Source organism: Sander lucioperca, chromosome 13 (assembly GCF_008315115.2).
Source record: "Sander lucioperca isolate FBNREF2018 chromosome 13, SLUC_FBN_1.2, whole genome shotgun sequence".
Taxonomy (NCBI): Eukaryota; Metazoa; Chordata; class Actinopteri; order Perciformes; family Percidae; genus Sander; species Sander lucioperca.
The window spans coordinates 7,904,229-7,915,581 of NC_050185.1; the positions used below are offsets into that span (position 1 = coordinate 7,904,229).

At 41.0% G+C, this 11,353-nt stretch overlaps 1 protein-coding gene across 1 annotated transcript; it reads left to right on the forward strand.

The window, feature by feature from the left end:
- Nucleotides 1–160: 160 nt before the first annotated feature.
- Nucleotides 161–9,914, forward strand: stip1 (stress-induced phosphoprotein 1). The gene is made up of 14 exons (XM_031310867.2): nt 161–400; nt 2,547–2,756; nt 2,854–2,995; nt 3,315–3,456; nt 4,667–4,832; nt 4,984–5,110; nt 5,989–6,091; nt 6,412–6,532; nt 6,729–6,825; nt 6,925–7,049; nt 7,145–7,181; nt 7,324–7,427; nt 9,417–9,589; nt 9,678–9,914. The coding sequence occupies exons 1-14, from the start codon at nt 392–394 to the stop codon at nt 9,748–9,750; spliced, it is 1,629 nt and encodes a 542-aa protein (XP_031166727.1). The 5' UTR covers nt 161–391; the 3' UTR covers nt 9,751–9,914.
- The last annotated feature ends 1,439 nt before the right edge of the window (nt 9,915–11,353 follow it).

The following is an 11,353-nucleotide window of genomic DNA, read 5'->3' on the forward strand; positions in this document are numbered from 1 at the left end:
AACTGTCAAATTAAGCATTAAAGATGTAATGATTGATCTACATATGATATATATTTTTTACGCTTAGCTGTGTTGAGACTTGCCCTCTCATTTCCATCAATGGTCCTCCACTAACTCATCTGTCCCCAACGTACCATCTATGATTTACTATCAGTCAGACAATTCTATACAGCTTGGAGAGCATGTAACACCTCTTGTGTAGCACATTCTTGTTTTTTCCGTCATCTTCTGGAAGTTTCAGTTGGTGGGCTGTAAATTGCCACTTAGAATAAACCTCACGGGTAAAACGTAAATCTGAACGTTGATCAAACTGGCAACCTACATGATGTTCAAGGGGAGGAGCTAATTCGCACTCCGCAGTAGTTTCTGGAAGGAACCTCATGCTTGCACCATGGAGAAAGTGAGTGTCATACAACTATCTTCACAATTCTTTTTTAACCTTACGTTATCATGTTTTAGAAATAACGACGAGTTCCTTTGATTATACGTGTCTTTACAATACTACTTTAGAGGTTAGTGTAGTGAGCCACCTCTTTACACTTGGACTTCACAGTTTGCTAATATCAGACAGCTAACGTAAGCTAGCTTGCTATTTTAGCGTCAATCCGGTAGTAATGTGTTGTGGTTGATGTGTCTGATTGGGCTTGAGGTTGTTACCCAGCTCAAGGTATCTTGACAACGCTAGTCTGCAGTGTAACGTTAACGTTAGATAAACTGGAATCCAAATTGTGCAAACTTAACTAGCTAGGTTAACCGTTTGTTCATTTGTGTGCGGCTGTGGCTAATGTATGATTGCACACGGCAAGGTTAGCTAACGTTAACTGTTAAGCTAACGCATATGACTTAAATTTATCACAGCTGCTTTATCGTTGAGGTTTACCTGCCACTGCAGCCATTGTCATCGCCTTGATATAGCAATATACGCTAGCAAATCACGACAAGATACCCTTAACGCGAAGTAACTCCTGAGTTAGCAAATGATTGTACCACAGCTAACATTAGCTCACAATGTGAACGCTATCATTATTAAGGTGACGGACAAATGAGAGCCACAATTAAGCCAGTAACGTTAGGTAAATCCCTGTGTTAAAATGTGTCAGAGGACCAACAGCTAAACTGCGACAGGCTGTCTGTAGCACATGCTGCAGGAGTATTTTTGGATCGGCTTCAGCGTTGTCCTCAGTAGCCTGCACTCAAACCCGAGGATCTTTCTAGATGCACACGGCACCGCTGTCATGGCTACAGCCGCATTTTGTCGTGTGCCGCGTCCTCTCGAAAGTTCTGCAACTGGCCAGTTTAATTATTTGGGTGTATATAGTGTAATATCCTTCCAGACTCTATTTTCATTTTGACAGTATGTATTGGTTTGTGATTATGTGTGCATTCATAATGGCTAACAGAAGTGTACTGGGGTTTCTTGATGCACCAATGACAGCCTCCAAAAGAAAGCAGCATCATCAATTACTCGACCTCACTCAGATAAACATTCAGAGTCAGCTTTAGTGGCCAAGAAAGTGAACACATACAAGGAATTTGACTCTGGTTTTTTGTTGCTCTCAAACTACATACACAGAAATAGGCATATGGCTAAAAACAAGGACAACAAAGCTGAACAAGGTAAACATAATAATTTGACTACTATGTACAGATAAAACTATGTATATAAAATAGCGTACATATACACATTCATATGCGTACACATACATACGTACGTACATGTAGCTAAACAATCTGCTCTATGAGGATCTCTGAGCATTGTAAACAGTAATACAATAGGGCAATGCAAAGTGCAAATGTCCAGTTCTTGTCCATCCCTTGCTTGACTTGAGAACAATTATTTATTGTCTTAGTGTTTTTTCTTAATATTTGAGTATAGCCCTGGTTTTCGAAGTGCAAAGCTGCTTACGCGGCTTTGGATCATATTAGTTGTGACTAATTTCACTGATAATTTGTCAGAGTTCCATCTGGCCGGAAGAGTAGGTAAATATTTGTGAAATACAGCCTACAGAATACTAGAAACATTTAAGTTTATTTACGTGTGCGTCACAGGAGATTGCGATGTTGCTGTGTTCTACCTTTTTATGTGTTCCAATGTTTTAAGGTGTTAGGCGTTAAGATGTCTAGTGGTGACTGTGGAGGGTCTGAACAAGAGAGACGGTGTTTTTTTTCTGGAACTGGCATTTTAAAAACTAGGGTCATCTTTGGGGAATTTAAACCTTGCTGTAAGGCTATTAGTATAAGCTAACCACCGTATCATCTTATTTTTAGGCTAAAATTGTAGGAGCATTGCACCTGGAGGACCATGAATATACATTAACAAAATAAAGACAAATGTTCTGGGTCTAACATGAACAGCTGAGTGGTTGTCTTTTTTCAGTTTTGCCAGTGGCAGCTGTGAAAGATGTCTTCTCTGTAGTCAGATCTATATAGGGGATTATGTGCATGTGCTTTTGTGTAGTAGTTATAGAGCAGGCACAGCAGGAGAGCTATAGTATTGTGAATTTGCCTCTTAATGCTTAATTTGATTGTATCTTTCTGGCTCATAGGTTTCAGCATTGAAAGACCAGGGCAACAAGGCGCTGAGCGCAGGAAATATTGATGAGGCTGTACGTTGCTACACGGAAGCTTTGGCCCTTGACGGTTCGAACCATGTCCTGTTCAGTAACCGCTCAGCTGCCTACGCCAAGAAAGGCAACTATGAGAATGCTCTTCAGGATGCCTGTCAGACCATCAAGATCAAGCCTGACTGGGGCAAGGTGAGGTGTCATTTCTTTTGCCATTATACTGTTGTCAAGACGTGTAAGAATACAAATTGAGAAGGCAATCTATATTCTTTCAATTTTGATCAACCAGGGCTACTCCCGCAAAGCTGCAGCATTGGAATTTCTTGGCCGATTGGAGGATGCTAAAACAACTTACCACGAGGGACTCCGGCAAGAGCCAAGTAATCAGCAGCTAAAGGAAGGTTTACAGAACATTGAGGCCCGGCTTGCAGGTAGAAACCGTTGATTTTGTGATGTCTTTTATTCTACATTACAATGTGAAAATTGTGTGACTCACTTTTCCCTTCTACGTGGGTAGAGGATTTAGCGATAGCTGATGACAGGATCACTGCAGTAAAATCACATTGGGAGTGCTCAAGTTTTCAAAAGGAGAGTAGGCATTCCACTTGGGTTTTGAGTGTGATTCATTCAGTGGACAAGTATAAGGGGTTACAGAGGAGAGAAAGCTCTGCTGAATTTAATCCTAGACCAGTGCAAGATGGACTGACCATATCATTTTTTACTAATAAACATAATTGTTTGCTTCATCAGAGAAATCAATGATGAACCCCTTCGCCCAGCCCAACTTGTATCAGAAGCTGGAGAGTGATTCTCGGACCAGTGCGCTACTGTCAGATCCCAGCTACAGAGAACTCCTGGAGCAGCTCAGGAACAAACCATCGGAGCTTGGCACGTATGTGCATTTTTAAAAAATGTGTCCGCTTTGACGACGACGACTGAGAAACAAAAAAATAACTGTTTGTTTCGTTGGGTAGAATTGCACAAAAACTATTACATAGCAGTGTTTCCCGCAGCACTTTCCAGTTTAGGCGGCCCGCCTTAACAACACACGCCTGCCGCCTTAATTAAATCTTCGCATCAAAAAGTCGCATCAACACAGTCACAGGAAAACAAGGTAACGGCGAGTTGTCAAGATACCACCAGTCGCAACGGAAAGAGCATTTGCTGCGGGTGGGTGTAACTGTCATTTAATTCACGTTTAAAGGGATAAATTGCCATTTCACCGTCGCGTGTGTGTCGGAGTTTATCAATAAATGTGCGGGCAGCTCGGGCATGCCCGGGCAGAGATGGGGTGATGGACTTACCGGAGCGTTGGCATATGGCAGGCAGAGAGCATTTATATATGTATCTCTGTCCTGTTTTTCACATCAGTGAGGCTTTCTTCTCTTGTTTCAACGAAGTGACTGGAACTATCCATCATCTCTCGCGCGTGAATTCTCAACGACCCGGCTGCTGCCTGGTCTTTGAGACACAGCTGTTGTCTGTTTTTTTTTTTTTTTTTTTTTTTAATCACTACACGCGGTTCACAACACACGTAACACTACACACAGTGAAATGACGTGTCCTGTTTTTATTTCACGCATACTGTCTGCTTTGAGTGAGTGAATCTATGGGCTGAGCTATTATCACAGAGCGGTTTGTTTTGGAGAAGAGTTGTCAGGCAAAGTGGAAGAGTGTGTGTCACAGAGGATAATGGGAGCAATGGCAGTAAAATTGTTATAGCACTTTTTTTATAGTTTAATGAGCTTAAAATTGCACATTTTTGAAAAGCTGGTTATTTAGTAATTATAAATTATTATTGAAATGTAATACTTAGTGTAGTAACACCCCACCCCCCGTCAGATGCCAACCCTACCACCTTAGCTAACAAATTTGCTGCGGGAAACACTGCATAGTATTTGTAGGCCCAATGTCATTCCATATTCTTTTGATATTGTAAAGGATCATCCTCTGTGTTGTGCCTCAGTAACCATTAGCGTGTATAATACTGAAAAGGGATAGATCAGAATCAAAAATCTCCAAATTTATTTGGAAAATGTAAATTAGCCCTGAATACTGTGGTATTAGAAATGCATTTGTTTGTTTGCCTAACTGTTTTGCAGGAAGCTGCAAGATCCCAGAGTGATGACCACTCTCTCTGTACTGCTGGGACTGAACCTCTCTGAGATGGAAGAAGAAGAGAACCCTACTCCCCCTCCTCCCCCCAAACCCAAAGAGACTCAGCCACCTCCTCCCAAAGAGGAAGACCTTCCCGAAAACAAGAGAAAGGTAAAGAGTGATTAACTGATTGATCATACTTTTTACTTTGAATGATTTTTAGCCATTTTGCCTCTTCTGATGAATCCTTATTCTTAGTTGTTTTATTTTTTTAAATCCTCCAATTTCCTTTTTTTCTTTTTTTTTTTTTTTTTTTTTGCAGGCCTTGAAGGAGAAAGAACTCGGGAATACTGCATATAAGAATAAGGACTTTGATGTGGCACTGAAACATTATGAAGAAGCAATCAAACATGACCCCACCAACATGACCTATATATCTAATCAAGCAGGTACATAGTCTCACATGTTGGAAAAGCGATGACCGCCGTTTGACCCATAAAGTTCATATATAGAATTATTCTGAGTTGTCCACCACGATTAATTCTCCTCCACAATCAGACTTTGTGATTGTTTGGAATTTCTGCCACTGGGCTAAGCACCACAACTAAATCCTCAGATATGAGGAAAACTCGTGATTGCCAACAAAACATTTTGTTGCATCATTGCGGGCTTATAGGCCTGTAAATGGGGGGGAGGGAGGTATGACATGCAACAAAGGTCCCACAACTGGAATGGTACCGGGGACGCTGTAAACATTCACCTGCCAAGGTGCTCCAATCGCTCAGAATTAGTGGTGCAACGGTGGTCCGTACGGATTTCGGTGCCACTTTAAAGTCTGTGCTGCTCTCGGATGCTCCGAAACCGACGTTAGAGGCAACAGAAGCATCGCTGCGTGTCACGCTAGTTAACACTAACGTTACACTTGGCAGCATGTAACGATGTTAGCCTACCGTTAGCTAGTAGCTGGATTACACATGGTTATTGTAAAATACCCTTTTTTCATTGTTTTTTTTGTCGTTAAACAGAAATTTACTAGTGAAAAGTTGTTATTGTTAAAATGTTTTATTACATTTTTAATAAATCATTTAAATTCCCCTCTTTTTTTGTGCTGATCCGAAAATTGATCCGATCCGTGACTTAAAACTGTGATCCGAACCGTGAGTTTTGTGATCTGTTGCACCCCTACTCAGAATGCACTAAAATATTGACCCAACAGTGTTACTACCAGTTAAGCTCAGTTTAACCAGTATTTAAAACTGACATGATTATTAACTTAAAATGTTGACTTTGAATGTTAAATGTGTACTCATTTTTATTATCACTTCAGCTGTGTACTTTGAAAAGGGAAATATGGAGAAGTGCCGAGAGCTGTGTGAGAAGGCCATTGATGTTGGCAGAGAAAACCGGGAAGACTACAGACAAATAGCAAAGTGAGTTCTGTTTTTTTTTTTTTTTCATTTTTGTCTTTACTTGAGTGAATCTACCCACACTTCCCCTCAACATTGAGGACAGGACTGGTCATTTGTAGATCTTATATATTTACAAATTCATTAATTTTTTTTATTTTACAAATTATCTGTCTATTGAACTTGAATTTTTTTTCAAGAGCACAAACGTGGTTGTGTGACTGGGGTTGTTGGTATTTGTTAATAAGAATTATTACTGAACTATTCTTTCCTTAAGTTAAGACCTCCCCCATTCTGAGTTTGTGGCTCTGATCATCTGCTGTCTCCTCCTTCTCTTTGTATAGGGCCTTGGCTAGGATTGGAAACTCATACTTCAAGCAGGAAAAATACAAAGAAGCAGTTCAGTATTTCAACAAGAGTTTGACGGAGCATCGTACTCCCGACGTCTTGAAGAAGTGTCAACAGGTGCAGTGCAAGCTGATTTCCTTGATTTTCAACCGAATGTAGCTGAATGGAGACAGTTTTCAATTATTCAGATTTTACATTTTAGGTGGTTTAAAAAAAAAAAAAAAAAAAGTTGTGCTAGATCTGCATGTGGACAGGGAATGAAAACATAAGTGGGCACTTGACTTATACAATGATACTGTAATTGGTTCGGCAGGCAGAGAAGATACTGAAGGAGCAGGAGAAACTAGCCTACATCAACCCCGACTTAGCACTGGAAGAGAAGAACAAGGGCAACGACGCCTTCCAGAAAGGTCTGTGTAATAGTTGTTGTGCTCATTGGTTGATCATTGTCATTTCATTCTTATTTTAAGAACTTGTATAAAGATAAGCTCCTCTTTTACTTCCCACAGGAGACTACCCCTTAGCCATGAAACACTACTCCGAGGCCATCAAGAGAAACCCCAAGGATGCCAAACTCTTCAGTAACAGAGCGGCCTGCTACACAAAGCTGTTGGAGTTTCCACTTGCCGTGAAGGTACAGCCATCCTTACAACGTATCTCAGTGACTCAGTTACATTCTAACCTGACAAAAACAAATGACCTTAAGAATCTTTTTTCTTTCTCTGTCAGGATTGTGAATTGTGCATCCAACTTGAGCCCACCTTCAGTAAGTAGAAAACTTTGTATTTATTACCATTTAATTCACATTTAGTTTGAAGAACTTAAAAAAAAAAGTTGTATTTTATGCTGTTAACTGTTAAGTTCAATTGTAGTTGGTTTAACACTAATTGAAACACATCTGTCCACAGTAAAAGGCTACACGCGTAAAGCAGCTGCCTTGGAGGCAATGAAAGACTATTCAAAAGCTATGGATGTGTATCAGAAGGCTCTGGAGCTTGACTCTTCCTCAAAGGTATTTTCCATGTTACTACACAGCTCTGACAATTATATCTGAATTTTCAAGGCCTTGAACACTACATATGTGACAAAATATTTTGGGAAAGTATGGAAATTTACTAGGGTATTTACATGATATTACCTTTTCCAGTAAGGCTCAACTGTTCCAGGTTTAGTACTTTATCTAGTTACAGAATAGGTCATCACCTGAATCCTATTTTGTGACTCAAGTAATGTAAAGGTTCAATAATCTGTCACCTTTCTGAAAACGTAACTTGGTAGTTATGTTCAAGTGTCGATAGTGTTGGTAAGGATTAGGCCGGTTACACACTGGATGTGTCGCGCGAGCGTGTCAGCTGCGTGGCCGTTTATATTTCGGCTCCTATGTTAACAGGTTAGAGCTTACACACTGCCTGCGTGACATGCATGTCTCAGGCGTGGCTCGAGCCGCGCCGAAAACGCATGCATGCTAGAAATAGAACCAACGCCTATTTTTCACGTGAAGCGTTTCCAGGCAAGCGTTTCCAGGCAAAATAGAATAGGCACGCCACGCTCACGCCACGCAGGCAGTGTGTAGCTGGCCTAAAAAAAATCTGAGCACCAAAATCTATAAATGAGATCAAACAGTTTGAAAAAGTATGACATTTTGAAATACTCTGATGATGGTGTGTTAAAGTGCTCATATTATGCTTTTTGGCTTTTCCCCTTTCCTTTTTTGTGTTATATATCTTTTTGTGCATGTTAGGGCTAGGACGGTATGGATTTTTTCTTAATGCGGTTGAAAAGCAAGAAATTCCCACGGTAGAGCGGTATACCGCAACCCCCTTACGAGAGTAGCGCAAGTTAGAGCGAGAATGGCAGGGTTCCTTAAGTGAGTGACGTAGGTGCCCGTGTGGTCACGCAAGGAGAGCGAGCGGTAACGGAGAGTAGAGTATGAGTGACGCAGTGAGGAAAAGAGAGGAAAAAGAGCCAAGTTGATGTAAAGTGAGTTAAAAGTGAACAATAAAACAACAAGCTAGAGCTTCTCAAGACACGGTGGCTTTATCTATGGTCAATACTGCCGGTCAAGTGAATGGTGTTACCCCCGAAAAAACATGGGCTTAAACCTTACAACAACACGTTGCAGCCCGAGTGCAGCCGTCTAGCAGCTCAGCAGACAGAGAGCAGAGAGGGCGACTCGACAGTTCGCTAACTTGTTGCTCTCTCTATCAATATAAGCCGCTCTGTTTTAGGCTACGAAACGTGCATGCAGGCTGAAATTCAACCGTGCCGTCTTATGAGGATAAAGCTATAAATAGAAGGAAACTCCGTTAGCTGCTAGGCTAATGTGCAATGGTAAACACTGCAGCTGTAACGTTAATGTGTCTACCTCAGCTGAGAACGGAGAAATGTCTTTGCCTTTCCTACCGTAATACACGGTAGGCAGTGATGACGGTGACGAGCTCAGACCCGCGGTAGGCGTCACGTGACCGCGGTATTACGGTAATGCGATAACCGTCCCAGCCCTAGTGCACGTTATAGGTTTACAAAGTGAAAAAGCCCAAAGTCCACCCCAAAGGGACTTACCATCTCCAACAGAAAACACTGTTCACAAACTGCTCCAAACAGCTCTATTGTAGTCCAGCCTTTACTTCAGAGACGAACGTGTCACTTTGTAACACACGTTATAATGCTCGCCTAGCTGCTAGCATGGCACTCCCTCATGCTCTGCCACTGACAAGCTAGCAGCACTTACTGCGCATGTGCGACTCCCAACAAAGATGGTACAAAAGTGAGATGCCTCACTCTGTAGCTAAAACAGAGAGCTCAACACACAGGGTGAAAAGAGGAGCTGCAGCAATGTGCAGTACAACAAAAATATATGGTGTTTTCTGAAAATTAAACCACATAAACCTATTCTGGTACAACCTCTAAATACAATTAAGAACCTGAAAATGTTATTCATACTTGCTGTGGACAATGATCAACTTTTTTTTTCTTCATAATTTGCCCTCTCCACATTCAGGAAGCCACAGAAGGCTTACAGCGCTGCATGATCAATCAGACCATGAGGAATGACAGTCCTGAGGAAGTGAAGAAAAGGGCCATGTGCGATCCCGAGGTGCAGCAGATTATGAGTGACCCAGCAATGCGCATGATCCTTGAGCAAATGCAGAAAGACCCTCAGGCGCTTAGCGAGTAAGTTTACCAACCTTTTTTGTGTCACTTTCTGTCTCTCAGCATGATGAATTTAACGTTTTTACTTTTTTTTCTGTTTGATCCTCAGCCACTTAAAGAATCCAGTCATTGCTCAGAAGATTCAGAAACTCATTGATATCGGACTGATAGCCATTCGTTGATGAGAACCAAGAGACTCAAAGACAACAGTGGAACAGCGTGCAAATCCCTCCAAAATATTACATCCTCCTTTCTTGCCTTCAATTTCAAAATGATGTTGTCTTTAGTCTCCCTGAGACTTGTGTGTATGTTATGTTTTTAAAAAAAATCAGTTTCACAACTTTTTCATTGAATATAAGAAAGCATCTTGTATGTCATCTGGAAAAGTTTAGGACTCCAGAAAACATCTAAAAAAAACCCAAACTGGATTCATGTGTAAAGATGCTCAAATACGTCTTATAATAAACAGCACAATTCAGTGCACAAGTATGCGCAGTGTTTAAAGGGGAAATCCACCCTAAAGCAGATCACATATTCCTATTGGTTTATGTTTTAAGGAAATAAAACAAAAAAATAGAAGCATTTGTAAACTGAAAATAAAGAATATAATATAGATCAAAAATTGAAATTGTCAACATTGGTCATGGTTCTTAACTCTCTAATTGTCCCCTTTTAGGCTTGACTAAACATAGTGCTTGCTGAGATGTCAAGTTTGTTTACGTCACTTGGTCATCTCCCACACCTCAAGTGGAAAGCTGAATCTATCCTATCTACTGGCCACTCACATGCAGGTTCTGAATCTTGTAAACATGTTAGGTATTATTTTTGTACATGAAATTTTTCAAGCTTGGCTTTCTTTGGCTTAATGGATGGTTTTATTTGTGTGCAGCTAGTATCATAAGAAAGCATTGAGCGTTACCTTGATCGTGGTGGCTAGAGGATTTATCTAGACAACTTGTAACTGAGACTGGAAAAACACTATTAAGAGTAGAGATATTTTGCCATGAAAAGTAATTTAAGATTGATCATTAACAGTTTAGTAAAGGTCCCATGGCATGAAAATTTCACTTTGAGTTGTTTTTTTTTAACATTAATATGAGTTCCCCCAGCCTGCCTATGGTCCCCCAGTGGCTAGAAATGGCGATAGGTGTAAACCGAGCCCTGGGTATCCTGCTCTGCCTTTGAGAAAATGAAAGCTCAGATGGGCCAATCTGGAATCTTCCCTATATGACTTCATAAGGGGGAAAGGTTACCTCCCCTTTCTCTGCTTTGCCCACCCAGAGAATTTGGCCTGCCCATGAGAAAGAGAGACATCATGGCTTGGTTGCAAATGAACATGGCAGTTGGTCAAAGCCACACCCCCACCCTCCAGCTTGCCCCCCCCTCTATCCTCCTCAATAGCATTTAAAGCTACAGACACAGAAATGGCACATCCTAAGGAAAGCTCATTGTGGGACTGGCTCTAGTGGCTGTAATTCTGCACCAAGGCTGAATTTCGGGAAAGACTTCAGATACAGTATTAGACTGAGGACTATATTAAAGCATCCAAAAAGCAGCATGTCATAGGACCTTTAAATAAGTTCATACAGCAATTAAGGCAGCCATGTTCTTTTTTTGTAATAGTCAAAAATGAAAGATTTGGAGGCAACACTCTTGTTGCCAGTTGAAGTATTAGCAAGACAAAAAAGACTGTAGAAAATGCACTTCTCTGTGAGAAAGAGCATGATGAGTTGACCTAGTAGCAAAACAGTCCACGCATTCGTCGTGATTTGACGATGAAGTTTA

Bases quoted from the DNA above. Each gene is read 5' to 3' on its own strand.
- stip1 (XM_031310867.2), top strand. The intron at 2,996-3,314 runs GTAGAAACCGTT...TTGCTTCATCAG, and splicing joins CATTGAGGCCCGGCTTGCAG to AGAAATCAATGATGAACCCC. The intron at 6,533-6,728 runs GTGCAGTGCAAG...TTGGTTCGGCAG, and splicing joins TCTTGAAGAAGTGTCAACAG to GCAGAGAAGATACTGAAGGA.